Genomic DNA, 27,609 nt, shown 5'->3' with positions numbered 1-27,609 from the left:
TTTTTTGGGGGGGGGGGGGGGAGACAACATGCATTTGTGGTAATTTTCAACACAAGATGTGGTTAAAAAAAAAACAAAAAAAAAAAACATGCTGTTAAATTGTTGTGTTGAGGAGTAACACAAATATACATGGTCCCAGTGAGTCATTCTGCTGTGATATTGGCACAGGTTCTTCTAAAAATGTATTATAGGATTACTCTTTCAGATAAAGGGTTTAGGAACTATACGATGTACTATTGGGATTTAAGGCTTGCGATTTATTATAATTTGTTTTTCATGATCAGGAACGCTGTCGGAGGAGCCGCATGGTCAGCAGCCCTGGTGGAGTTTGACGTTGTAAAAACAGGACTCCAGTGAATCTGTCGGCCCCTCTGGAGGATGAGCTCATCATAACTGGGATTTAAAAGTTGAGGCTTAATTTACTTGAAGTTATTGAAAGGGAAGAAGGAGGGCAAATACACTTGAAATGAGTGAAAAGAAGCAACCTTTTATTATTTTTTTTAAAGATATCAACAGGAGTTTTTGTGAGCTTAGGTGATAACTACCAACATCAATTAGTAAGCAGAAAACAAAATGGTGCAGTCCCCTCGACCAATGCAAAATACAGGTCAATCAGTTCAAAGAAGAAGCCAAATAATGATCAATTCTCATTTAACTCATAACGGAGAAGAGGGAGATATCCACCTAAATAACTGAAGTTAAGTCAATGGACATCAAAATCCTGTTGGTATAAGATGTGCAGGTAATTTATCCTTAATATTTTACTTTCAGGGAAAAAAAGGCATGACAATTTGTTTCTAACAGTGCCTCTAAATGTGTCAATATGTAGATGTGCATTTTACCAACAAATGATAATTTCATACAGAAAAGGGATCACACCAAGTTACAGCGCAGGGATATGAAGCCTAGAAATGTGAGTTAAACAAAATGAGCCTTCTGAACACTGATTAATATTCCTGCTTCCTTAATTAGCAAAAGAGGGTTGAAATATTAATTTGAAGCCCCACACAGAAGGGTGAAGATGCACCTACTGTAGAGGTGGCCAGAAACTGACCTGGGTTGGTTAGTATTTCATGCTTGGGAATAAGATGAAAAAAAAAAAAAAAAAGGACTGAGATCCTTGTGCCGAGTGGCTCCTGTTCTCTAGCAGACTGACTACATTTCCTATTTCTATCGCACTATTTAGGGCTTAAATGAACACTTATGGAGGAAATAATAAATGTTATTCTGCTCAGCTTTGTTAGTCTTCATAATGAGGACTGATAGCTACTCATTATTCCACTTACATGAAAACGATGGCTGTTTGACAATGATCACAAGGAGGATACAGGGTTGTCTTGGAAACAAAATGAGATACTGATAAAAACAGGTTGCATGGAAATTTCATGAGTGTCCATTCAAGGCATGTGTAATGAGTACATACAATGCATGTAGACTACTGAAATGTAACACAAACTTGACTAAAATATAGCACAGTTGTTCAACAAGCTAGCTTTTCTGTTCCTGACAGAGCACACTATGACTTGTGACATTTAATTTCATTCCATTCTATAAGTCCAAGACTGAAGGACAGCAGAAATGTGCATAAACTACATAATCAAACATGAGGCATTCTCTGAAGTAAAGTGCTACCTAAATCTAAATTACACTCTTTCATGGGTCCTCAAGTCAAAGAATAGTTTACAAAATGCCCTTATGCCAAACATCAAAGTTTAAGTACAACTACAACTTCTAACTTAAGAACTTCTAATCCATCAGTGTTCCAATATCCATCTCAAAATATCTCTCATCGTGGTCCGACATGGCATGGCCAGGTTTTCTCTTCAACAATGCATTGGGTTTGAGATGGGACAAGACTAGAGCTTAATGACTTTTGCCTTGGAGCTTTTCATCTTCCACTGTAATGAGTTTTGGTGCCAAGTACACACAACCCCACAACAGTCGCTAAAAAGCCAAGTCAATCATCGACTCTTATCATAATTTCATACTCTTACCTCACTCCACCTCAGTGGCTTTAACTGAGTGGAAAGAAATTAATTATCTCATTAAATGTATGTATATTAACCTAAGACTTCTGGGTAAGAGTCTTTGGGGAATACTGCCCTCTTGCTTTGGCTTTCTTTACGCATTAACTCCGTGCTCAAGAAGAGCCCAGTCTCTTAGCTAGTGTACTCAGCGGCTTCAGGGTCTGTGGGGAAATCAGATATGAGGCTTTTCATATAATTTGTAAATTAAGGTCAAAAGCATCACAGCTTGATTCAGTTTTAAAGATGGTTATCTTGCTTGTCTTTCACTCTTCTTTTTGCGTTATTCAACATCTGAAAGAAACAAAACAAAAAACAAAAACAAAATTGTCTCACTAATCACCGATCTTTTGAGTCCACCCCTTCAGATCTGGAGACAAAAATGTTTTTCTTTAATATATATATATATGTATTTTTAAGAGCTAATTCCACTACTTGCTCTTTGTAGACCACCTTGAGAAAGCCCCAACTGGAAAGACAGCCAACTTCACTAGCTTCCCATCATTCAGAACCTCAATGAAAACAGACTTTATTTAGAAAACTTTCCAACTCAAAGCTGAGAAAGAAAAGGTAATGATCCATGGTTATTTATTCCCCAAACTTCATTTGAGTCGTTTGAGGTACAATACCACAGTCACTTTTGACTTCATTGGAACAAGCGGCGTTTTGACTCTCTCCTCTCTCAGATGGCTTCAAAAGCAGAGCATGAGCCTTGATTCAAACTTTGAGTTTAAAAAAGTTCCCATACCAACTGACTGCTTCAAGAGTTGCGTCCCCTTTTGTTCCTCTCTCTCGGATTCACAGAAGACGTCCTGTTGGGTTAGCTTGAAGGACATTTGTGAGACACCTCTTCTCCATCTCAGCTTCTGGAGCAAGGTCCCCAACCACACTACCTGGAGATCCCCATGGGTTCAGGGGCATTGGAGGAGAACATGACAGGGTTGCCCCCTTTCCTCCTCTCTCTGACCTTCCACCCTCCTTGACCTACTGGAGGTCTCGCCTCTCTAACGGCGCTGCTTCGACGAACAACAGCTTTCTCCTTCGCCATGTCTTCGTGTGCGAGCAGCAGCGCCTTCTTCCCTCCTCCAGTCTCCCGCTCTCTCTTGCTCTCTTCCTGTCCAGCCCTACTCCCATTTTTGCTCTCACTCTTGTGATTGGTTGGTTTCTCTTGGTCTCTCTCCTGTTACTTTCACACAGTGGTGCTTCAGTTGTAGCAGTGGAAAACGGGTATCCATGTTTGTTCTTTTTTGTTATTACCCAGATTAAAATACCGATGAACTAAGCTCAACACAGGCCTAGCTCCTTTCCAGAAACCTATAAAGAAAAGAAAAGCATTAGTTAATAGTTGCAGCTTATCATTTGAAACATTTAGTGAGTCCATTTAGATTTGGTCCATATTAAAGTCTTACAGTCTAGTACTGGGACAGTCCAGTCACACCACCGTGTTGGTAGGCCCGCTCCCCCTGGTAGGTGGAGTCTTGGGACAGAGCCACATCAATCTGAGACTTGAACTCATCGCCTAAGTAACTATCCTGTAAAGGGAGACACAAATACACGAGAGAAACTTGTCAGTAAACAGTGACTCCTTCATTCCTTTCCAGACAAAAACAAAGAATGAGTTTGAGCCAAAGTGAAGCCCATATTAAAAAGGAAATCTTGACAAACACTTTGAATATCTCCACTAGCAACATTAGCATTTAGGCACTAACTGTTATGAGCATGTTGACTGTAAACAGGCGGCCTCATAAAGTGCATCCAGCTGGCACTTTACACTGGAAAATCTTAATGATTAAGAGTTAAGATATACAGCCCAGCAGACCTGTGAGAGTTCAGGCTGGGATAGACCAGGCTGGCTCATTTGCGAGGGCTGGCTCATGGTGATGTATCCCTGGGTGAGAGGCCCCTGGGAGAAAGGCTGGGAGCCCAAGTCCTGGCTGGCCTGGCTGCCACCCATGTGGCCTCCATGCTGTCCACGGTCTGATCCTCCGTTCCCGCTGTGGTTCCCCATGTTGGTGCGGTTCCTTTGACGGCCGCCTCGAGCTCCACCACTCCCCCCACCACTGTTTGCTTTGCCTTTCATACCTCCACCACGACCTGAGGAAAAATAAAGACAGATGTGACATTTTACAGAAAACAATGTCTTTTAAAAGGTTTTTTGTATATATATATATATATATATATATATATATATATATATATATATATATATATATATATATATATATATATATATATATATATGTGATTTTTTTTTTTTTTTTTTTTTACAGTACTTCAGCTTGTGTTTAAGGACCACATGGACTTTTCGGGACTTTGGGCCACTAGTCACCTTAGTCAATATTTGAAAAGAGGATTGGCACCAAAATAATCTCTGTGCTTCCAGTAGATAAAATTGCTAATTTCCTGTGCAAACAAAACTAGTTAAGCTCAAAGTCTTGTGGAAGGAAGAAATCTTCTTTGTTTGAAGAACTTTTTTTTAAGAAGCCTTCGTTTCAAGTTTTATACCTATTTTCACCACTACTCTAAAAAAAGGCTGTCAGGTTTAGATTTGTGTCATTAAAATGAACTAACCATCTAGCTGAGGAGCTGCTATACATTCTCATTCTCTCAATTTTGTGTTAATGCCAATTGGTTACAGTGACTTCATATATGATAGTGTACACAAAGTCACTGGACAAGCTGGAAAGAATTATGTACAACAGAGACAGATGTGATTTTGGTGCCAATGTTTTCATCAGATCTTTGGTGAGGTGATTAATGGGAAAAATATCTTAAAATATAATGAAACAAACTTGTTCTCTGAAAACGCATAGCTCTTCCAAAGGGTGTATTGTTTTAAAAAGTCATCAGTATTATTATAAAAAGTTATCATTAATATTAGTTATATTTCTCTCTCACCTGCTGTGGGCCCGTTGACTTGTCCCAAGTACCCTGGTGGAGGCATGGGGGGCATCACGAGGTTGAAGGGGATGGGAATGTTCATGGAAGTCATGGGACTGGGGCCTGTACCAATCATGCCTATCTGGTCGTGGGTCTGGAAGTACATGTTGGATGTACGCCCTGTAAGTACAAGAGGCACAAGTTAATTTTCTATCCTGTTAAAGCATTTGTTTGTGTTCAGTTCAGTTTAGCTCTGTGCTGGATAATCCCCAATGGGAAACTTGGTTTGCAGTCAGGAGTCAACACAAAATTCAGTTTTAACATTAATTAATTAATACACCTTCAACAGCATACAAATACGATACAAAAAGATAATTGTAATTTACATTTCAAGTTATAATTTGAGTGTATCTACAGCAAGAATTCAGAACCAATCTAGTGATGGAAGACACTACAAATAATTTTTGCTGTTTATATTTAGTTTTTTTGCTCCAAGGCCATCTTAGTAAGCAGATCAAACATGATTGCAGTAAACAACAGCAAAGCCAGTGGCCCTGGTTTATTCATTGCCATGTGGCACATTGGAAACAGATTAAGTAATATGAGGTAAATGGTTAGGGGAAATAATAAGAGTGTTTCCTCACCATTGCTGCTACGGTCATAAACAGATCCAGGAATGAGGGCCTCTCTGGCATCATACATGGCGTTGCTCATGAACCGACCACCCTGTAAAACCAAAAAAAACGGGCAACTTTATTCCTGGTGTCTACACAGGTTTTCACACTGAATACAGTTCATTATTTCTTGCAGGCATAAGGAGACAATATAAATTTGTTATTTGAGACCTGTTTTTTTTTTTTTTTTTTTTTTTTTACTTAATCAAGGGACTTTCTGTCTGGTGGGATGCATGAGCCTAGCTTTCAAAATGTGAGACAATATTGACATCCCCACCTCCACCCTCCCACACACACTTATTTGTAAGCAATATGTTCTATCTCTTACACACACACATACACACACTAAACTCACTGGGTTGATGGTGTTAATCAGCTTGCGTGGCTTGCTGAACTGCATGAGACTCTCCCTCAGGTTGTTCAGGGGGCCCTCCACCAGGACCTTCTGCTCCTTGTAATAGTTCAGCAGGTGGTTCCACAGCGGCTGCTTGGACAGAGCCTTGGGGTTCCCCACAATGATCACACCATACCTACATGATGATTATTTTAAATGACAGGGAGGGAATGAAGCAATAATATTTATGATGAGTAGTCATAACAGCGAGGACACATCCAAGAAGTATCATTAAGGACTGAAGCCTTTTTGTTTTTGTCTGCCAAAAAAGGATCTGTATCCCAGAGATTTTCCAGGTCCTAGAAACAACTAAATTTGGGGGACATTTGATGCAGAGTAATTTCTTTCCTCCCAAGATTCTTTGGCTCAAATTTAATACACTGCACACTGCACAAACAGTTGTTTTTTTTTTCATTTCCATCATGACAATTCTTTGTCCATTTTGAATTTTATACACATCCGGCATTTTTTTTTTTTTTTTTTTTTTTTTTACTACTTCTCCCACCAAGCACATCCAATCTCAACAAAATTTTGTATACAACATAATGAACTTCCAAGATTATCCCTAATTACCCACATTTCTGAAAATCCAAATCCAAACCATTCGACTGATGCACAAATGGAGGTGATGGCAAATATGTTCAAACTGCAAGTGAGGCATATATTAACTGCTAAGCACTTGATGCTAGAGCACCCAAACTACAGATGCAGATTGAGGATGGACTGATAAGTGTGACAGACAACATTTGGTTTCATTCCATTCCACAGCACGACCTTCAGGCAAACACAGCAATAGCAACTTTATTTTAAAATAACCCCTCCACACCTCTCTACCTCCCCACAAGAATTGCCACACATAAATTATCAACCTGCCAGGGTTACACTGCTTCCTATTAGGATGGCTACCAAAATCTTCTAATGTTGAGATGTACAGTGATTTCAGCGTACATTCTTACAGTCAAATCATTTGTCTCAGAGGCTTAAACTTGCTGTCATTAATTATAAGTCATTATCATTTCATAATACACACAAACAAAGCCAGGAATTTAGTATTCACAGCAATAGAATTTTTAAAAGTACAGTCAACTTATAAACAAACAAAATGTGTATTCTTAATGTTAACAATGCACACAAAACTAGATTAATAAGTCTTAATCATGTGTTCATATTTTTTGGGAATCAGTTTTGTTATTTTCGCTGTATTCACTGTGGAAAAAGAAAGCAAACTGATGCTACTCTACTACTTAGTGTTGTTTTACCTGGCTCTGGTGAGTGCCACATTGAGACGGCGGGGATCATTGAGGAAGCCGATGCCCTGGTGCTCATTGGCCCTGACACAGGACAGGATGATGAAGTCCTTCTCCCTGCCTTGGAAGGCATCTACACTAGCGATTTCCACCTCCTACGGGAGGAGTGAGGAAAATTTTGTGGAGAAAAACGGTTTGTCATTTTAGTACAGCACTTTTGTAGATTGTGAGAAATCATATTGTCTTGCTTCCTGGATAAAATATGGTCCTGTTTTAAGGTAAAGAAATTAGTAATATGTACATTCCTGGTCAATGTCCGAGTCCACATTTTTGGGGACATTTATTTTGCTACTTTGTCTAAAGTGGACACATTAATTTCACTGGTGATGTGACATGGTTCCTGTGTCCCATGTGATAAAGCTTCCCACTAGGAGTATTTGTCATTATACCTGGTAGAGCTTGGTATGCAGGGAGCCGCTGAACTGCATGTACTGGACCAGGTATGACCTCTGCCCTTCATAAGGTGTGATGATGCCGATCTGGTCAGGTTTTGCTCCAGCCTTCAGCAACCTCGTGGTGATCTTCTCCACGTTAGCTGCCTCAGTCCTGGATACACAAAGTGGAGGGATTACAACACGTTTTGATTTTAATTACACACTTATGAGAAACTGATTAATTCTGAAATACTGTATTCAAACTGATGCACTATTTCTGAAGATGTAACCGCGCTTATGAGCACTTGAGACACTGAGAAGTAATAACCACTGATTGCTGTGATTCAAGAAAATGCAGAAACAGCTGTAGAAAACTGATTAACTTAAACTGTTAAACTGAAAATGTCAAATAGCATAGAAGAAAAAGCAGCTATTTTTATCTACATTGAGTTCAAGTTCATGTTCAGGTTTATTTATAGCCCAAAATCACTGTTTAGAGTCTCACAGGGCTTTAACAGGCCCACAAGGTTTTCAACAAACAAAACAGGGTGACATCCCCTGACTTAACCCTCATACAGGGGAAGAACCACTTGAAAATAACCACAATTGATATGGTTCCTTTTATGTCTAAAATAAAAATATCAACACAATGATCAAACAAGTTGAAACCTGTTCAGATAGGAGGTTCCAGAGCTGGCAATTTCCTCCTGGCCTTGGGTGACGTAAAAGAACATGGGCTTGTCAGGCTGGGGCCACTGGAAGTCAAAGCCTTTTTTAACACGGTCAGCTGTGGGAGGAGCAAAAAACATAGATACATCTCAGAATAGCTGATGTAGAACATGTGCAACTGCGTTTGTTTACTTGTTGGATTTTGCCAATACTTGTGGGAATGATGCATCTCACCACTGCATCTTCGCATTTTCAACAGTACACTGATCAAGGTAGTATGGCACTACATAATTTATTTACTCATCCATATGATCTTACAACTCACCGTATCTGCAAAACTGAAAAATTTAACTTACACCGCTGGAGTAACGTTAACTTAGTAAACTTTTTTAAAGGAATTGGACATGCTTAGATGCAAAAGAAAAAATATTCATCTGTTTTAGCCACGCCGAATTAGTTTGACACCATTTCCACCAGCTAAGTGGAAAACTCCTCTTCTTTGGCTGTTTTGGTAACGCCAGTTCCTTTGCTGATTATGATACAGCGCCACCACCACAATCACATGCCATACTGGTGGTTGTATACCACAATTGCAGTTACAAATGACAGAAATTGCAGAAATTGTGACAGTGCAACGCTTGTTAGTATATCCCATAAAACTGTCCATCAAAATTCTGCAATGAGTTGGAGGCAGTAAGAAATTTGGCAGTGGCAGCCGCCACCAAATTCTCTATGTAGGAAAAACCCTGACAAAGAAAAGCCAACTTTGAGAGGAACAAGAAGGAAATAGTAAGGAAAAACACTGCACGGCCCAAAAAGGGGCTGGTAAAAAAATGACCTCAGCTCGAATCTTTTCTCACAATATTTGAAATTGATTCAAACACTACATTTCCAAAATCCAACAGAGCCACCAGACTAGACATCCCTACTTTAAACTGTCCGATATATGGAGAGAGCAGACAAGAAAAGGAGAAGTTAGCAATATAACATGATTTCAGGACATTTTTCTATGTGTTGATGCCCGGATAATAGTTTAGAGGGAAGGTTCAACATCTTTTACTATGGATCAAGAGACAATGTCAACTGTGCATGCTCGCATCCAATTTCATATTAAATTCTGTTCTGACTCACCAGCAGTGACTCCATTCTGCAGCGAGCCCTCATAGAAGATGTTGGAAGGGAAGGCACTGAGGGCCGGGTGCATACGGTACTGGACCTGCAGACGGATGGGCCGGATCCCCAAAACTACCAGACGCTCAAAAAGGGACTGGGACAGGCCCGCCTTGGCAGCCTTCTTACACATCACCACAGGACCCAGCTGGCAGTGGTCACCCACCAGGATCAACTACAGGGAAACGAGATGATAGCTGAGTTATAACACAATATAGAGAAGGAAGAACAGTGTGTGGGCACTATGCATAGACTTGAACGTTTTAATGGTTTTAAGCATTTTTTTAACCACCTGGACATTTCTTCTCACAAAGATGATAAAACTAGTCACTGTGCACACCCACTTTTGTGGCAATAAAACCCACTCTGTGTTCTTTCCTCTGATAATAGAGACAGCATTATTCTTTTCAAAACTGAATTTTGCCTCTCTGATATGCAATGAGATCTCAGCATTTTGTACTACATAGTATTACAACTATATTGTACTGTAAATATATAATTTTGTCCTAAAAAGAAAGCTATATAATTGAGTAGGGTAAAGATTTATGGAATTTAGACTTTTCTTTTAATTATTTATACTGCTGATTGAATGTGTTTTCATGGAAATTAATCCTTTTCCAAATGGTATTCTCAGTATCAAATGCCATGGCAAAAAAAACAACTGCATTTTTCATGCATTATGTTTTTTGTCAGTGTATAAAAGGAAACACTGGAACCACTACAAGAACTGCAAATATTTCTTTTTCAACACACTTGTCTTCAAATAACTTGGGTGGTATTAATATGAACTCTGCATCTTAAACATTAAGGAGTTATAGTAATTTGAGGAATTTCAGCTTTTGCTCATTAATGTGCAAACTTATGGAGCAAGGGGCTCTAATACCTAATCAGATCATCTAGACTCTATGTTATATACTATAGAGTTAGTGTATCAACTTCAGTCTCCAGAGTCCAGTATGCTGCAGGTGTTTGTTCCTTCTTGATAGTTGATGAGCCATACCTGGTCTCAGGTACATACAGACTAGGTGTGGTTCATTTACCACCAAAGTGAACAGAAAACCTGCAGGACACCAGACGCTGGGGACCAGAGCTGAATACCTAGGCAACAGGTGCCTGTGGTTTAAGTTTTAAGTTTCTAGCATGTAAGTTATCGTGTTCACAATCACACAGGCAGACATACAACCATGACCAGATAATGTCCCACAGACAAGCTCCACAGTGGTGGGACATAAGAAGTAACATTAAGTCCATTAAAGGAAACTGAACAAATTTTACTCATTACCATAGTATTTGTGTATCAGAATGTACTCTTAAAAATTGTCTGTGTTAATACCTGTTTGGCCCCCAGGACGACAGGCACCATGCATTCTGGTTCAGTGGCCTGGGTGCTCTCATCAATCAGGATGGAGCGGAACTGCATCTTGGCTAGGCGAGGATCCCCAGCACCGACACAAGTGCAGCAGATCACATCGGCATTCTGGGAGAGGAGGAGAGATGAAGCACACATGTTCATGGACACTGACAAATCACTTCTTAAAAAATCTTTTCATCTTTTTACATTAAAGTTAGAGGCCCTTCAATAACCACTGAATTTCTAAGTGTTCTCACAACCAGCTAACTTGTTCACAGTAACACAGATCTTTATACCATAAGCAGCTCCCTCTCAGCGGTACGTTTCAGAGCCCTGTAGCGCTTCTCATCTGAGGAAGACAGCTCTCCGGTCTCATCCTTCAGCTGTTGGAGCTTCTGGAGTTCTGGCATACTGCGGGTGTCAACACAGTCAGAGATCAGTCTGGGGGAAAAGGACTTGTATCTCTAACAGGCTGTACAAATGAGCGGTCTGGCATCATTTTAAGTCACCACAGATTTTATTTGTACTCACTGGGATTCAATTTGTTTCTATGCATTAGTCAAATGCTAGCCAAATGCTACTCTCACAGGAATCAGTAATAAGTATGTGTTGTATGGCAGCTTATTTAACTGGTTAATAATCAGTTGAGGCCTTGTTGTTTTTCAAAGATATTTTTCCTGTTGGTGGAAGAGGATAAACATGCATCTTGAAAATCTGATGCAAGCTAAGAAGCACAAAAAGTGTGACAAATTACCAAAGGCAACTTAAAAGTTACTAACATAATGTACAGTAAGTACACTTGAACAAAAGTAACTAGACATCAATAAAGGCCGCACAAAAATAACTTTAAGTCTCTAATTGTTGCATTTGTGGCATAGTCAATCATGTGTTACCTGTCCATGTTGCGAGTCTGGTTGTGCAGAGCCAGGAAGGAGACAGGTGAGTCAATGGCCTCCCTGCTCTTAGCACACAGCCTCACCACCTTCAGCCCCGTCTGGTGGATCTTCTCAGTCAGCTGGTCAACCGCAATGTTGCTGGGAGCACACACCAGCACTGGCCTAGGGAGACATAAGTTGTTGTAGTACCTTTGTGACCATGATGATACATTTTTATTCAAGTGCAGAGTAAACACTATATAGTCAATTAAATTAAATACGACTGATTATTGTCATAGTGTGCTCATGCAATTTACTTCTAACACCAGCCCATACATAAAAAATACAGACAAAAACAAAGGAGAAACAGCTGTATATCTGTCTTACCCGTTACCCTGTCTAGCCAGGTGGTAGACTATGGTCGCAGAGGTCACCGTCTTCCCTGTGCCAGGAGGACCCTGGATCAGACTGAGAGGACGCTGCAGCACAGTCTTCACAGCGTACACCTGCATTACAACAAATCATAAGAAAAATATCATGTGAGCCGTAGGAGAATGGGACCGAATCAGCATCGCATGAAGAGGCATGTGTGTGTGTGTGTGTGTGTGTATATATATATATTAAAAATCACTTGCATTTTTATCTCACTTATGCAAATGTTCATTTTTTTCGCTCTCATCTCTGTTTTTTCTGTCACTGTTTCTGTCTGGGAGAACATGAAGGCCCCAGTTTCATGACATCAGATTTCAAGTCTTCTTTACCAACAGTGAGTTAATGAAGAAACTCTTTTTACAATTAACACCTGCCTCACATAGTAGTGTTAGTATTACAGATTGTTGTGTAATTAAGAGCTGACACAAAACAGCTCATTGACTATATTTTAGTTTTGTATTCTTCCTTCTATCTCACCTGGGAGTGGTTGAGGTCAGGCAGGCCTTGAGCAGTGAAGCGTTTGGGCAGCTGGCACTTGATGACCACATCTTCCACCTCGTGGCCCAGTAGTTTGTGGTAGATGTAACCAGACACAGAGGTCTCATCCACAGCAAATGTCTTCAGGGCACTTTGCATCCTGAATGATAGAGACAGAAATATTAAGATACGGTTCAAACCTAGCTCTGAATAGCGGAAATTCTTTACATTATTAACTGATCCAGTTACTGTAAGAATTAGCTTGATCTACAATACATCTAAAATGTTGAGTATTTAACATCATACAGATCAAAGAAGTCTGAGAAGAGTCCAAAACTATGTTTTTTAATTCATGCATTCATACATGAAAGAGACAGTATGTGCCTTTTTGTTTGAATACCTGTCGAAGGACGTGGATTTCCACACAAAGTCGACCTGGAAGTTGTGTGGGATCTCGACTGGAGCCCCGGCACTGCTCCTTAGCTCTATGGCAATCTCATCACCATAGTCTGGTGCAGTCAGTCAAGGAGAATGCAGAGCCCTAGAGTTTGAGGTCATTCTCAAGCATTCAGACTGTTATGATGGTGTGCTTGGCCTATTAAATTTTACTGTGATGAAGTAAATTGTACAAGTGTACTTCAAGTTAATTTTGAGACTACATCTATTCTGGTCTCCTGTGAGTAAAAGCTATAAGGATACTGTCAGGAACTTTGATGACATGTCCAATGCCTTTCCACAGAGGGGCCAAGTCTCCTTTGTACCTCAGACAAATTTCATCTCCTTGCATCAGCCGCATATCTAGAGGACAGCAGGGAATAAGATGAAACAAAAGTGATAACTTAGCAAAATATACACATCACTGCACATCACCTTCGTAAGATGAAAATTACTCCTGGAGTAATCTTTTTTAATTCTTGGAAGAAACCCCCAAGGGGCTAAAACAGATGAGATAAAATAAATAATCTATATGCAATAAATAAAAGAGACTATTTGAAAAAGGCAATACTAGTAAAGCTGAAACAATTTGTTGAATAATTGATTAGTTGCCAACTATTAAATTAATCACCAACTATTTTGATAATCAATTCCAAATTCTGATTCTTACTTCTCACATGTGAAATTTTTCTAGTTTCTTTAGTGCTCTATGAAAGTAAACTAGGTAAACTATATTTGGGTTGCGGACAAAACAAGGGATAAAACAAGACATTTGAGGTCATCAGCTTGGGTTGAGAAATTGTGATCAATATTTTTCACCATTTTCAGACATTTCAAGGACCAAACAGCTAATCAAGAAAATAACTGACAGATTAACTGATAATGAAAATAATCATAGTTGCAGCTCTAAATAATAGCGTTAATAAACATAAATTTAAAAAAAATCACACAATAATATACAAGCATAAGTGGAAAGAATACATGAACACATAAAATTTGAATGCAATGTAATATCAGGTTTTTCACTTCAGTCACATGTGCATGCTCCGATAATAAGTTTTCAGAGTTAAATGACAAGGATCATTCATAAACAAACCATGATGATGACAATGATGATGAGGATGAAGAAATACGACAAATTACCACCTGAGTCCGTCTTGGGAAGGGTGAAATAAGCAATCCGCTTTTTATTCAGCCCCAAGTCCCATCTGACTGTTATGTTGTCTTGAGTCTGTTGAGAAGAAATTTTTTTAAAAATGTTGGATATAGCAGAGGTTTTCATGTTGTCAAAAATTGCTGGAGACAGATAACAACCAATACACAATTTATGGACTGCATAGAAAGTTAAGATGGAAAAAGGTCTGACACATGACATTTTCAAAACTACTAAATGACAAGACACAAAATACATATATGCTAACCAACTCAATCTCTTTTATAACAACTGCTGTTAAATGATTCCATCATGTATACCTCAACTATATTTTTCAACTAGTACAAAAAGAAGGGTGGCAGCTGGGGAGATGAGTCATGTGAATAAATCATTTTTCTCTCCAATTTTTGCTTTAAGATGAGGAGGCCGCTTGGCATAATGCTTTTTAGCAAAGGGGTGATGCAATCCCCTTTTATCCCAGTCCAAACAAGACCCTGCTCAATTCTACAGCACCTGAGACTCTTTGAGCTTCTTGTCGTAATCGGCTTCCAGCTTGACCAGTGGGCCGAAGATGTTCTGGTACTGGTAGGCATCCTCGTAGCGGAGCAGGACATGCTGAGGCTCCTCATCCACACCAGGCTTCTCCAGGTCTTCAAGGGTTGCTGTGGGGTTTTCCTGCCAAGAAAAGCATGAACACACACAAAAAAGCTCATGCATGAGAAGTCACAGATGCAATAAGTATGTACCAAAGAGATCAGTAACTTCAGAGCTGATTGTCTGTGCATAAAGACAGTTAGGACTTTGGTACCTTCCAGAGTTCCTCCAGCTTGTTGATCTGCTGGGCGGTGATCTGGCGGGCCCTCAGCTGCTCCTGCTCTGAGGGGATCTTGACCAGCCAGGACAGAAAGCAGCGGTCCTGGATGAGAGGCTGCCACTGGGAGCTGTCCCAGTTGATATCCTTCAGGCTGCTCTGGCTGGCACATGGCTGCCTGTATAACAGAAAAAAAGTCACTTGGAAGTTATCTTTTTTTTAACAATAAACTATTGATCCCTGGGGTGAAAATGATTGTTGTACTTGTCTGCATCTACAGGGGGAACAGAGCGTATGATCGGCTACAACAGCAGTACCCCTAGGGCTGCAAGGGATTCAGTGTCTTGCTGAATCAGAAATTACCCAATTTCCCCTTGGGGATCAATAAAGTATTTCTGATAGTGTCTTGCTGAAGCAGAATAGATGTTTTTTGTTGTAGGGGCAAGAGCCTGGATCCTGTCTCCCAACTGCCCTAAGTCCACCCTGCAATAATTTTTATACTGTTTCATATCATCAGTCTATGGGTAATTCTGTTATTAAGTGTTAGAATTTCCTTTTTTTTTTTTTTTGAGTACCAACTTTTGTCCAACCTGTCTTGTCTATACTTGTCCTTTACTCAAAATGTAGGTTTGAGAGAAAACCTCAATCTTTGATCATGAGGGACTGACAGTGAGTTCTGCTGTTCACCGTTGATGTTTTAGGCAGCGGAAAACTATTTCATTGTGTCACGTCATCTATGTTTGGCCAATTATCCACATGAATAAGACAAATACACCAAAGATCAAAATAAAGATGCATTGCCAATAAACACTAAAGCATTTTAGAGTGAATTTTTTCCTTTAAAAATGACCACTTTGTGATTATTTATGGCATTTGGGTGATGTTATGCTTCATTTGTCATCTTTGTTGGCCGCTGATTCCAGTTATTGTCAGTGGTCTGCATATTTCACACCATGAAAAATACAGTAACATACCTAAGCTCTATGTTTAGACATGAGGCTGCTGTCATGGCAACTTGACTTTAACAAAAATCAAGTCCTGCTGGACTTTTATCAGAACGCACATGTTGCTGGCTGATACTGGTATAAGAGATTTTGGTATTAGTATATAATCTTTTTATGAAATACAGTACATAACTTGATATTTTGGCACATGGTTATGGTTAACCTCAGGTTTATGCTAAAATGAGAAAGAATGTGCTAGTGACAGCTGTGACTATTTTATGTGCACTAAAGCCTGATCTATAGACTTAAGGTAGAAATTAACATGACATCTTTTGTACCTCACATGGCATGGTTCAAACTATTATGAAAGCCACAGTTTACAATTTACTTCAAAGTCTATAAAGACAACTGATTTATTACAAAGTGTCTCCCACTCAGGCTGCAGACACAGAAAAAAATTCAACCACAACATGGTGTGTATTACAAGTACAAGTGCAGGTACAGACATTCAATCAGTGAAGAGTCATTTTAATTCATTACAGAAAATAAACTAAAGTTACAATTTCATTTTTCAAATCCGTGAGCTGTCACTTTTCAAAAGTCTGATACTGCCACCTAATAACGTTCACTTTTGGCAGCGCCTGTGTAATGCACAATTTAAAGTTTCCTCACCTGCTCCTGCACTATATAAATTACTTATGACTGATTCTGTGCATTCGAGTTTTGGTCCTACCTGCAGAGCAACACCACCACTGAGTCAGCCTTGGCAGGGATAAAGCCCAGCAGGAAGACGTTGCGACAGCCGCAGTTGTAGCACTCCAGCACCGTCTCCCCCAGAGGGCCGTCTTTATGCAGCGTCACCTCCTTGGACTTAGCTCTCACCAGGTGGTTTACAATGTGGCTGAAAGACAATGCAAAAGGGGCGATTTATGGGACAGCTGGGGACCTGCAAGAGATTAGTGTTCTGTATGCAGAGAAGATCTATACACTAAGACCCCCCATTTGTATTTTATGTAGATTGAAATTGAGCTAAACTGCATATAAATCCAAGGCTAAATGCATTTAAGATGCAATAAAGACAATAATAAAGACCAATCACCCAAACGAGATCAGGAGGTGGTCATTGGGTAAACTGTTACAATGTAAATGTAAGCAATGTGACAAGCACCTTTACAACCCTTAAGTGGATATTAGATTATGAGGGAAAGTTTTATAGGATAATAGCAATGCATTTTTCTGACAACTTGAGATACATTTTCATTTAACTGAAATGTAAATAATTTAGACTGTAAACACAAGATGAGATGCATGTTAACGAGGCATAAATGGGTTATAACTGTGTTTACAGAATGAGCAACTGTGTTACCATCTGATGACTGATTTTAGCTCGTTGATAGCACAACAACTATTAGAGCAACAGGCAGGACATATTTTTTTGACTGGGAGAGTACACCACACAGGGAGGGATCAATAGACAGCTGACTGGTAACTCACCTGCCGGATGTATTTCCACGGCCATTACAAAACCACTTCTTGCTGGTGTTGCAGTAGACCACACAAGCTGGATCATGAATCCCACAGTAGCTAATGAGGAGAAAGGAAAAACACATTTTCAAAAATGACACTATATTACTGTTTAATAATAAACTTAGTTTTTGTACTTGTTCATGCTATACATGTAAATAATGAGGTCTGTGCAACACTTAATGGGTTAGATTTACAGGCACATGGTAGTGGGGCTTTTGCCAAAAGTCTTTTTTTTAATTCAGTGCAATTCAGTGGCTTACATGATTCTATTCTATAAAGTGACACCTCCCCTAATAATCTGACTGACATGTAACATGGGGCTGTAGCAAACTTTGTCTGTTTGAAAGTGCACACATGCTCTGACTGGTGTCTATTAATCCAAGTAAATCAGAGTAATCAACGTAACCAATCAATCAAACTTCTATTAAATGTTGTTCTGTCTAACACCACAGATATAATGTCAGTTGGCCACCACCAACTGCCAAGTTCACACCACACAACATTCAAAGTCATCAGATTGCTGCCGTGTCCACACTACACAACTGGCAGTCTTGAACTGGAAACCTCTAAGTTGTAGTTTTCACACTAAATGACTGAGGAGCAACAGGGGGTCACACATTACGAGCTCTTTCACCAGGTGGAAGCCCCGATGAGTCTGTCTGGTGCCCAAACTGTCATGAAAACACATGCAAGAAGTGACACTGGAAATGAGTGGGTGACAGAATGGATCAGGATACGTGGGCAGCAAATTCTCTGTTCTGCAGAGAGAGTTAGAGGTAAATAAATATTTTTGCAGTGAAAAAGTAGGTACCTGCCTGCTCCTGTTGTGATTCTGCAAGGACGGAAAGGTTACAAATGCTGAAATGCAATGTATTCTGATAGAAACTGCATTATTGTGCAGCTTCAGAGATAGACAGGGAGTGTGCACGGCACGCGCGTGAGAAAGAGAGAGAGAGAGAGAGAGGATAAGATTGGGTTCAGGGAGCTGCTGTGGATGACAGCAGAGGAGCCTCCGCATTTTGCGCTCTCACTGACTCATTAGCTGTAGCTCGTCACCAACATATCCAGATACTTAGCTATATATCTGGGATGCGTCAGCGACTCATCTTTTGAACAGTTCACTCATAGGTCACACATAGCTCACGCAGCTGAAATCGTGTAGTGTGAACTGGGCATAAGGCTGACACTTTCATTCAGGCTGCATCAAGTTAGCAGACAACACTACAATCACAGGTCTGATATGTCAACTATGATGAGACAGCCCACAGGAAGAGGTAAGGCACACTGTGGCTGATCAAGTTTCAGATGTCAACTTCAACTGATTTGCAATATCATTCATTCTCACCAGCTATTCAGCATCTTGATTCTGCAAAACTAGCACACACTATGGAGTGCAGTAGAGCATGAAAGGGAAACCCCAAGCCATAACTGGAACACAACACTAATCACTACAAGGCATTCATATTAAAGGTTGCCTAGGAAAGTCCCCACTCCCCAGCAGGTGGTAACATGGCAATGAAGGCACTGAGACTTAAGGATACTGTTAACTGATAAGGATACAGTTTCAATTTTCTATTTACATGGCACCAACCTCCTAAACATCACAAAATTGTAAAAATCTAGTATGCCTCTGCGTAGCACTGCTAAACCCTGGAAACATGTTTACAACTGTTTTTAGTTTTTACTGTTACTTAGATTGTTGTGTTGTGTTGTCAGCTATTGTTGTCCCATGTACTGTCTCACTGTAAATTGGTGTGTGAGACAATCAACTTGCACCTGTGTTACCATGCAACAAGAACTGCATTTCCTAGTCAAATGATATTGTTTGAGAAAGTCCATCATGTTAATATGTAGAAGTCAACAATATCAGCCATATGGTGTTGTTGAACAAAGTGCATATTAATAATCTGTAAGTTAACAAAAATATTAATCAGTGTTGTGGAAAATGTACAAGCTTTGACAGTCTTTGGTTCCAAATGTAAACTGTATCAAGTATCCACAGATTTTAATGAATACTCAAACTGGTCAACACTATGCATATTTAATGAAGTACTTCATAGTCTGTTATACACTACACAGCTAGCCTCCAGTCTAACTAGATGAATTCATGATGCCCTGATTATGGATTGCTGGCAGATGCTTAAGTTCCCAACTGGTCATTTGTTTTCAAAATATAAAAATAATTTTCAGCAACTGGTATTGAAAACTATTGGATTTGCTGATGGATTTTTTTGATGTTGAAACAAATAGTGGTGCCATAACAACAGAAAAATGAGCATCCTCCACAGGACTTCTTTAGCACAGCCAGCCTAATGGATAACAACTGACAGTCAGCTTGTTAGCTGGGCAGCATGCAAGCTGTGACATTGACACAATGCAGTATTGCCTGGCTTGACATTTGTTACCGCCAATATTGGTTAACGTTACTCAATGTGTCTAATAATTAGACTTAAATGACATTCATTAAGTGAAAAGCTGTATGTGTTGCTCACCAACAAGAGTGAGATTTCAAACCACTGAGGTTAAGTGGACAGGATAGATACAAACCAATATATCTGTTATGTGTGTGGTCGAGACACAGTCACAGAGAGTCTCTGTGACAAAAGTTGGCTTGTACTTTCTACCTAGCATAACATTTAATATATTCCATTCAAATTATTTTACAGTGTTGACAGCAGGTGTTTTTTCCACAAGAAAAACTGTAAACTTCAGCTAATTCTGATTCTGACATGATGGCCAACCAAAAAAAATGGTGCTGAACATGTGGGAAAGACCACATACCTCTTAAAGACCTGATCAGCATTTTGAGCATATGGAAAGGGTCACTAAAGCAGTTAAAACAACTTAGATGAACCAGCGAAAACTGAAAAAAGGCACTCCTCACATTAAAAATCCATAGAAAGCTTTTCCTGACAGAAGTAAAAGCACTCTGATGACAACCACTGCATCAGTCACACAGTCTCTTCCCTTACCTGCAGGCATGCACAGGGAGGTCCTTGGTATAGTAAGTATCCTCCTCATCTTCCTCAAAGTTCAACTCCGCCAGCAGTTGGCTCGCTTTCACCACAGGGTCGTCTCCGTTCTGTAGCACCCTGTCAGGTCCATTAACCTGGAGGGACAGTTGAGCTGAATCAACAATGGCGCTATGCAATCTAATGTAAACACCATAGTGAGGTGGACTGACATTAATGGATGCTCAGATGCACACAGGTGCACAAACTGGAAATCCAACCGGCTACAAAAAGACATATATGGTTTTGTATTTCATTTGCTACCTGCCTTGCTGGATGTCATATCAACAGAAAATTTGCTGATATCAAAATAACAGTGCACGTTACCTTACTGTACCCACTGGCCTGGTCTGACCCGTGTATTTAAAGCTGCTGGTAACGGGTGTTGTATGGGAGGTAGTCTATAAGAACTAAAAATATGTGCAGCGTGTCTCCTCTAGGCACACAGACAAATTCCTGGCCGCGCTGGTTGGTATGGCAATAAAGTACTGAGTCTTGATATGCTAGCCGTGTAAGCATTGCTAACAGTACGAGCTAGTTCGCTAGCTAGCATGCTAGGCAATTAGCAGGATAGCTGCATGGCAGCAATTGAAACGCATCATGGTAGCCAGAGTTAGCCTGTGGTGTTGTTAGCTAATTCAGGTTTTGTCAACACATTTAAAGAGCCATTCTGACGCCGAAATGACAAGACGAACCTGGTTGTCTAGTTGACTCTGGGTTTGGCCTTGAGTCTGGGTCTGGCTCGGCAGTGTAAAATCGGTGAAGTCGTACTCGGAGCCCTGGGTATCCGCTCCCAGCAGCTCGGCTTCCTCGGTGTCCAGGAACGTTAGAGTCTGAGAGCTCGGCCCGTACGCCTCAACGCTCATTTTTTATTTATGCACAAAAACAGCCGCGCTTAACTGTATTTCGAGCCGTTACAGTCGATTCCTCGGCGAATTGCTGCTATTCCGGACAAAACTGAACCATTGAGAAAGTGAATTAATGAGGAATTGACAAACACTGGTGGAGAGAGAGAGAGAGAGAGAGAGAGAGAGAGAGAGAGAGAGAGACTCCGACTCCCACTCGAAGTGATGACGTAACACGTTGCTTTAGAGCCCGCCTTATTTTTCCCCCACCCGCTTTACGTGAAAACCCGCCCTACTCTGCCTCCGTTGAGGGCGGGGTTAATGTTAGCGTTAGCCAATCATAGGCAGGTGGGAAATGCGGAATGCGGGTGGAGGGAAAAAAATGACTCGCAGGCCCATTTAGGGGAGTGTCCATGACGTTTACCAGCAAGAATCATTTTAACAATTAGAAAAATAATTAAAAGACATAGACCGCTCATTCACAAGATCGCAAAGACGTAAAATGTGTCAGTGGAAGAATGAATTATATGAGAATATATTATAACATGAGTCTTAATCCGTTCCCTAATCTATAGGGTTCAACAGACTGTTGACTTTATAAAATGTGTCAGTTTTGTTTAAAATTGACTCTTACTTAATTTAATTCATACTGTACAAACAGCACAATAGGAAAATGTGTATATGTGCATACACACACACATTAACTATTACCATATTAACTGGTCTTACATCTAAGTGTGGACAATAAAAAAAAAAAACATGCTTCTGTAATTACATGTGCAAATATTATTTTCTCACAAGGGATTTTAGAATCAGGACAAATGCAGACTTGAGCTGATGTAAAGTGTTTAAGTCACACACAACTTTAAACTTGCTTTGACTTGCAAACTTGCACGACATACAGAGGACAGACATTCAGAGTGTTCTTTCCATTAAATAATAAATATTGATTGCATGTGCAAAAAATTCCCTGAGATATATACATGATTAGAAGGGCAGGTCATTCACATAGTTTCAATTCTGTCATTGCAGATTTATCATATTTCTCTGAAGCTCACACATGCAATAATAATCAACAGGAACTGACTGACAGACTGCAGAAAAGAGATAGGAAATCAAATGTGGAACTAGTTGAAATAGTGAAAAACCACACACACATATATATCTGGCATGGGGAAGGATGTGGCTTCAAAGGTCTTCACAGCAAACTGTAAGTGTAAGTGAAAAAAAATCCCACAGAGTGTAAATTGTACACAAATATTACAGCTACTACCATCAAGGTTAGTACAGTCATATGAGTGCTCATTTTGAAATGGTGCAACGTGTTGTCGGTAAAGACTTTTAAGAGTCTCATGGAATGTAGTATAAGTGTAAGTGCTGTGAAGATATTACAAATATTCACAGATGCCTTCTGCTTGTGCACATCAGACACACACATACACACACATCCTACTTGCCCTCTGATATTGTCTATCAGTTGCTTTTATCTAACCAAACGAATGCTGAAGAGGTTTCTGGCTTACATAGCGGCAATTAAATGCTTAACTTAAGCACCATTTTAAGATTAAGATGTGTTTACAACAGACTGGTGCTGGGCATTTAACATTTTTTACATGTATTACAAATATTTAAATTGCCATTCATACTACTATTAAAGGGATCCAATCCAGAGACACTACTTTTCTCAATAACTTTAGTATTTCAAATACGCAAAGTCTCTGAAATTAATGTCATTATTTCCCACAGGCTAATCAGTGAAATAGTCTTCTTGGTTTGGAAGGGGCGAATGGAAAAATTTTTGGGACATCATAACTTACACTGTAAGTCACTGGTGCTTACCATTTTTAGGAGAATGAGAAATGAGAAATGCTTTTAATTGCCTTTGAACCGCATTCATTAGAACATTACTTGTGTTTTCATGTGGGCCGGTGATCCATTTTGGTCAGTTTAGTCTAATTTAGTTTAAACTGTTGGTGGAGTGAGTCACATTTTAAGAAAGAAGGCTGTGAGTCTATAATTAGTGGGCGTGCTGGTGCTGATGTTGATGCTGGTGATGACAGTGGTCATGATACTTGTGCTCTTCCTCAGCACGATCCAGCTCCAACAGCTCCAGCATCTCCCGCACAATCGCCTGCAGGGCTTTTCCAAGCTCCCAGCTGCTGTAAGGCTTCCCCAGTGGAGGCACGTGGATGAAGGCAGACCGGCCCTGCCCCAGATACAAAGACGTGTAGTAGGTGTAGTCGCACAGATACCTGGCAAGGGTGCAGAGGTTACATTATGTAAAGACGGTTGCTATGGTATTTCTACTTTATCAGGCAGAGTAAAGTATAGCAAGTCAGTGGGAGAGGGTGGGAATACATGTTGCAACAGCTGTGAGCCGTCATAGCCAGTACAGGTTCCCCAGGTTGTTGAGCCATGCACTTTTCAAGGTGTGGTAAGTTACTGAACAGTTTTAATAAGTACAGAGATATTTTATGTCAAAGGGAAATGTCCAGTTTCTCTATCAGGGGGTGTGGTCACAGTCACACAAGGGGCAGATTTTCACAAACATTTCATTTAAATTATGAGCGTGTTTGCATCATTGGTGTTGCAAATTCAGAAATACAGAATTCCTTAGACCAATGTCCAAAAAGGAGGAACTTTAATGCAAAATCGACAGACCTATATTTCACCATTTTTGCAATGTCAAACAAATTGCTAACCTTTCAGTTTAGCAGCCTACATCAGAGTATGTGTGAAAATGACAATTATTACTGAATGGAAATTATTACTATTGATAATGTGACTCCCTACAGCCAGACACAGACACCTGGACAGTAAATCAGACCAAAATCAGGTTGAACTTTTAAAATATTTGTTGATATGGCCACAATAAAAATGACTTCATAGAGGTCTGTCTGTTTTACATTAAAGATATGAGTAAGAATTAAAAAAAAAAAAACTGCTGTATTTCATTTTATTTCCCTGGTGTATTTTCTATTACAGAAAATACGGCATGGCACACTGACTGGTTTGAAAACAACATATGCATTTGAGTGCAGTAAGTCACTCAAGCATAAATGAAGCGTGTGTGTGTTTGTCTGTGTGTGTGCAGGGCTGTAGCATCACTAACCTTCCAGCATCCTTAGACACCGACACAACCACCCCGAGCCCAGAATCATTGACCTTTCTGCAGACTGCATCCATGTCCAGGACTGAGTTTATGCAGTCGGGGCCATTCTCCATGCAACACTGTGAGGCTGGGCAGTAGCTGCAGTTGTCCAGGCGTCTGTAGCCCTCGTTGTGGCCACACTGCTCCAGAGTAACTGTGGTGGCTAGCCCAGAAACACCGACATGGACCACTAACTGTAGGAAAGGCAGAGATGAAGTAACGAGGGGGCAGAAGGGCAGTTTTTCTTTGTTTCTTGATGGGTAATTGATTCACTTATGGGTTAATGGGGTGATCTTTACTATTTCATACATTATGGAAAATGCTACTTTGCATGTGTTGTGTATTTCCTTGAATACCTGTGGCTGGTGTTGCTTCCATAGTGAGGGCAGTAGGCTCTGAACAGCCTGGTATTCAACAGGCACCTCACACACATAAAGGTCCACAGCCTCACCTAGCCCCAGTCGGTCTAGTTCCTGTAAATACAGGAAACAAGATTTGCATGAAGAGCAACATGCATAAATTAATACACTGAAAACCTTATTGCAGCTTTAGAGAAACACGTTTTCCTCATCAGTGATGCTACTGTTGAAGAAAATTCAAGACAAGAGAACAGCAGTTTGACAGGTTATTCAATTTGCAGGTTGGGAATCAAGAAACTCAGAATTTAGAGTGAATACACAGAGTTTTATAATGCTGAATATTCAAAGATATGATATAAAAGCTTCAGTATACGGTTGCTATTGCTATAGAGGTTACAAGGTCAGTGAGCAAACCAGTAATTATTATGTAATAGCTACGATATGCAAACCAAAAATTATTCAAGGTTAGCTACTAATGTTATCCTGAACAGTGCTTCTCAAGAAAAGAAACAATAGTGAAATTAAAATATTCCCCATTTTTCTAGAAACCCCCTGAAACCCCATCAAGGACCCGTGGAAGTCCCCAGACCTCAGGTTGAGAACCAGAGGTCTAGAAGACAGAGCATTTGCTCATCTTGCCTCAAAACAAACCTAATTGTGGCCCTCGTAAACATGTCCAGTAACTATGACGCCATGCCAGATGCAGATGCAATGCTGATATACTCATATTTAAAAGCTATTTTTCAAAAGCTAGGAACTTGAGGTGTCAGATTACGCGCACAGATCAAAGGCTGGAGCACATTTGTTATTATAAGGCGGAGTGGTAACATAACTGCAGTCTGGATGGCACTGAGAAGTGTTGGGGGTAGTTGGTAATTTTCCATAACCCCCAGCAGAAGAAGATAGTTTCACTTCCACTCTACCATACATGATACAAACAGTATCATGTATAATACTTTCACAGCAGCTAACTGCATACAGAATAGAGATATCTACTTCACCCTTCATATTAGATGGCACTCTTGGGACAAAGGCCATTTACTAACCATGTTAAATATGGACAAAGCAGTGACTCATTACCTGCACTGCCACCCAGCTGGAGTTCACTGTGTGCTCTCCAAAAGGCTCAAACCCTGCAGAGAGAGAGAGAGAGAGAGAGAGAGAGAGAGAGAGAGAGAGAGAGAGAGAGAGAGAGAGAGAGAGAGAGAGAGAGAGAGAGAGAGAGAGAGAGAGAGAGAGAGAGAGAGAATGTGAACCATCAGTCACCAGCCTCACAACAATGACACAGGAGCAAACAGAAGAAACCGCAGCCCCGGACAGTAAAAAAAAAAAAAAAAAAAAAAAGACACTTAGGAGCGCTTGTTTGCATACAACTGATAACACTGAATGCATCTCTTAATTCAAAGTCCAAAGGCTGGATCAAGTTGCAAAGAAATTGTAGCACTCACTGGCTTACCGTGCAACACAACGTCATTATTTCCAGCCACACAGAATGGATACTTTGTTGATAATTTGATAATAACACAAAGCAAAATTCAGTGCCATTCTGTTTTCAGTCTTTGTTTATCCTTTTAAAGGTGGTTTAAAGTTTAAATAATCTTGCAAGACCCTTCCCACCTGACTACACAATGACAGCATGCATTATTGTGTTTGATACTTAATGTTCCTTATGACAGCAGCACTGGCAAGCATTACACATTTAACACAAATACAGTCGTAAGTAATATCGTAATAGTATTACAGACACAGGAGTACAACTCTTATCACTGTAACAACGCTGGAATAAAGACAAGCTTATAACATGAAGACAGCACTGACAGCCTCCAGCCACACAAGCAAATGAAACTGTTTACCTGTTACTATAACTTTCTTCTTGTTAGCCATTATGCGTGGAGAGATGAGTGGGAATTCTCACAAATCTATTCTCATATCCCCCCCAACCAAGAATCCCAGGTTTGTCGCTCGCTTTTCTCTTGCTCAGCTCAAGAAAAGAGCACACACAACAAAAGAAAATGGACAACACTGCCATCTGCTGCACGGGCATGCATCCATACATCAACACAGTGGTTCTCAAACCAGTCCTCGATGACCCTATGCATGTGTCTTTTGACATTTAAATGCACAATCACCTAGAAATCTTAATTGAAAATAAAAAATAAAAAATAAATTAAAAAAAGAAAAATGATTTCAACATGCATATCTCTGTACTCTGTAAAACTAGACAGAGTTCTTGTTGGTCCACGGGGGAATAACTACTTTTTCTAGACTGGACAGGATGTATTTGGACTGATTTTTTAAAAAATTTTATTCAAGTATATTTTTTTAGTCAAGTATATTTAATCAAGTTTATTGATGTTATAGATTTAAGGCCTATGTGCATCATTTTCTCAATACTAGTGGGTTGATCTGCTATATGCTGCTTCATTTCAACATATTTATACTTGTTCCCTGGAAACAAGTGGGATTATCTCGTCCCACTGGCAAAAACACCGACATGGACCACTAACTGTTTTAACTGTTTATTATTTTAAGAAAAAAACAAGATTTTAAATACTGAATATGAGGCTAAATCACTTAATTTTGCGGTGTGAATGAAAAATATTCTCTTACTATTGAAGGTTTCTGGAGTAAACAACAGGCCTGGAGCTGCATTGGGCAGCTCCCAGGTGTGAACAGTGTGACACATGCAGGGCGTCGCTGAAAAAGCACATACATGCTCCACACAGACAACCTTCCCTGGAGAAAG

The 27,609-nt window shown here is 40.0% G+C and overlaps 3 protein-coding genes across 6 annotated transcripts in view; all 3 read right to left on the bottom strand.

Annotated features, from left to right (window-relative positions):
* Nucleotides 1-466: 466 nt before the first annotated feature.
* On the bottom strand, nt 467-21,525 carry LOC115375446 (regulator of nonsense transcripts 1-like). 4 transcript variants are annotated; one of them, XM_030074835.1, is made up of 24 exons: nt 21,204-21,525; nt 20,470-20,606; nt 17,465-17,554; nt 16,704-16,871; nt 15,024-15,204; nt 14,729-14,890; nt 14,206-14,293; nt 13,327-13,425; nt 13,028-13,136; nt 12,628-12,787; nt 12,106-12,224; nt 11,737-11,901; nt 11,140-11,254; nt 10,826-10,969; nt 9,454-9,667; nt 8,323-8,440; nt 7,669-7,825; nt 7,232-7,374; nt 5,934-6,108; nt 5,549-5,639; nt 4,923-5,084; nt 3,844-4,118; nt 3,434-3,556; nt 467-3,338 (listed from the first exon to the last, which is right to left on the bottom strand). In XM_030074835.1, the coding sequence occupies exons 1-23, from the start codon at nt 21,372-21,374 to the stop codon at nt 3,437-3,439; spliced, it is 3,363 nt and encodes a 1,120-aa protein (XP_029930695.1). In that variant the 5' UTR covers nt 21,375-21,525; the 3' UTR covers nt 467-3,338; nt 3,434-3,436. The 4 variants fall into 4 exon arrangements, with proteins under 4 accessions (XP_029930695.1, XP_029930697.1, XP_029930696.1 ...); XM_030074837.1 differs by having other exon boundaries at nt 5,549-5,630; XM_030074836.1 differs by having other exon boundaries at nt 14,209-14,293.
* The window catches only part of LOC115375450 (ras-related protein Rab-3A-like), a 22,459-nt gene continuing 16,361 nt past the window's right edge, over nt 21,512-27,609 (bottom strand). The window contains exon 6 of the transcript XR_003929712.1: nt 21,512-21,528. The gene's annotated coding sequence lies outside the window, so the exon portion shown is untranslated. The remainder of the gene's footprint in view (nt 21,529-27,609) is intronic.
* On the bottom strand, nt 22,049-26,830 carry LOC115375449 (pyroglutamyl-peptidase 1-like). Its single transcript, XM_030074840.1, has 5 exons — nt 26,717-26,830; nt 25,944-25,996; nt 24,861-24,977; nt 24,466-24,698; nt 22,049-23,605 (listed from the first exon to the last, which is right to left on the bottom strand). Exons 1-5 carry the CDS (start codon nt 26,745-26,747, stop codon nt 23,371-23,373), a joined length of 669 nt encoding a protein of 222 aa, XP_029930700.1. The 5' UTR covers nt 26,748-26,830; the 3' UTR covers nt 22,049-23,370.

This window comes from Myripristis murdjan, chromosome 17, assembly GCF_902150065.1.
Source record: "Myripristis murdjan chromosome 17, fMyrMur1.1, whole genome shotgun sequence".
In the NCBI taxonomy this organism is placed as follows: domain Eukaryota; kingdom Metazoa; phylum Chordata; class Actinopteri; order Holocentriformes; family Holocentridae; genus Myripristis; species Myripristis murdjan.
Note: the sequence above shows the minus strand (reverse complement) of the source record. Positions and strands in the feature narration are given on the sequence as shown.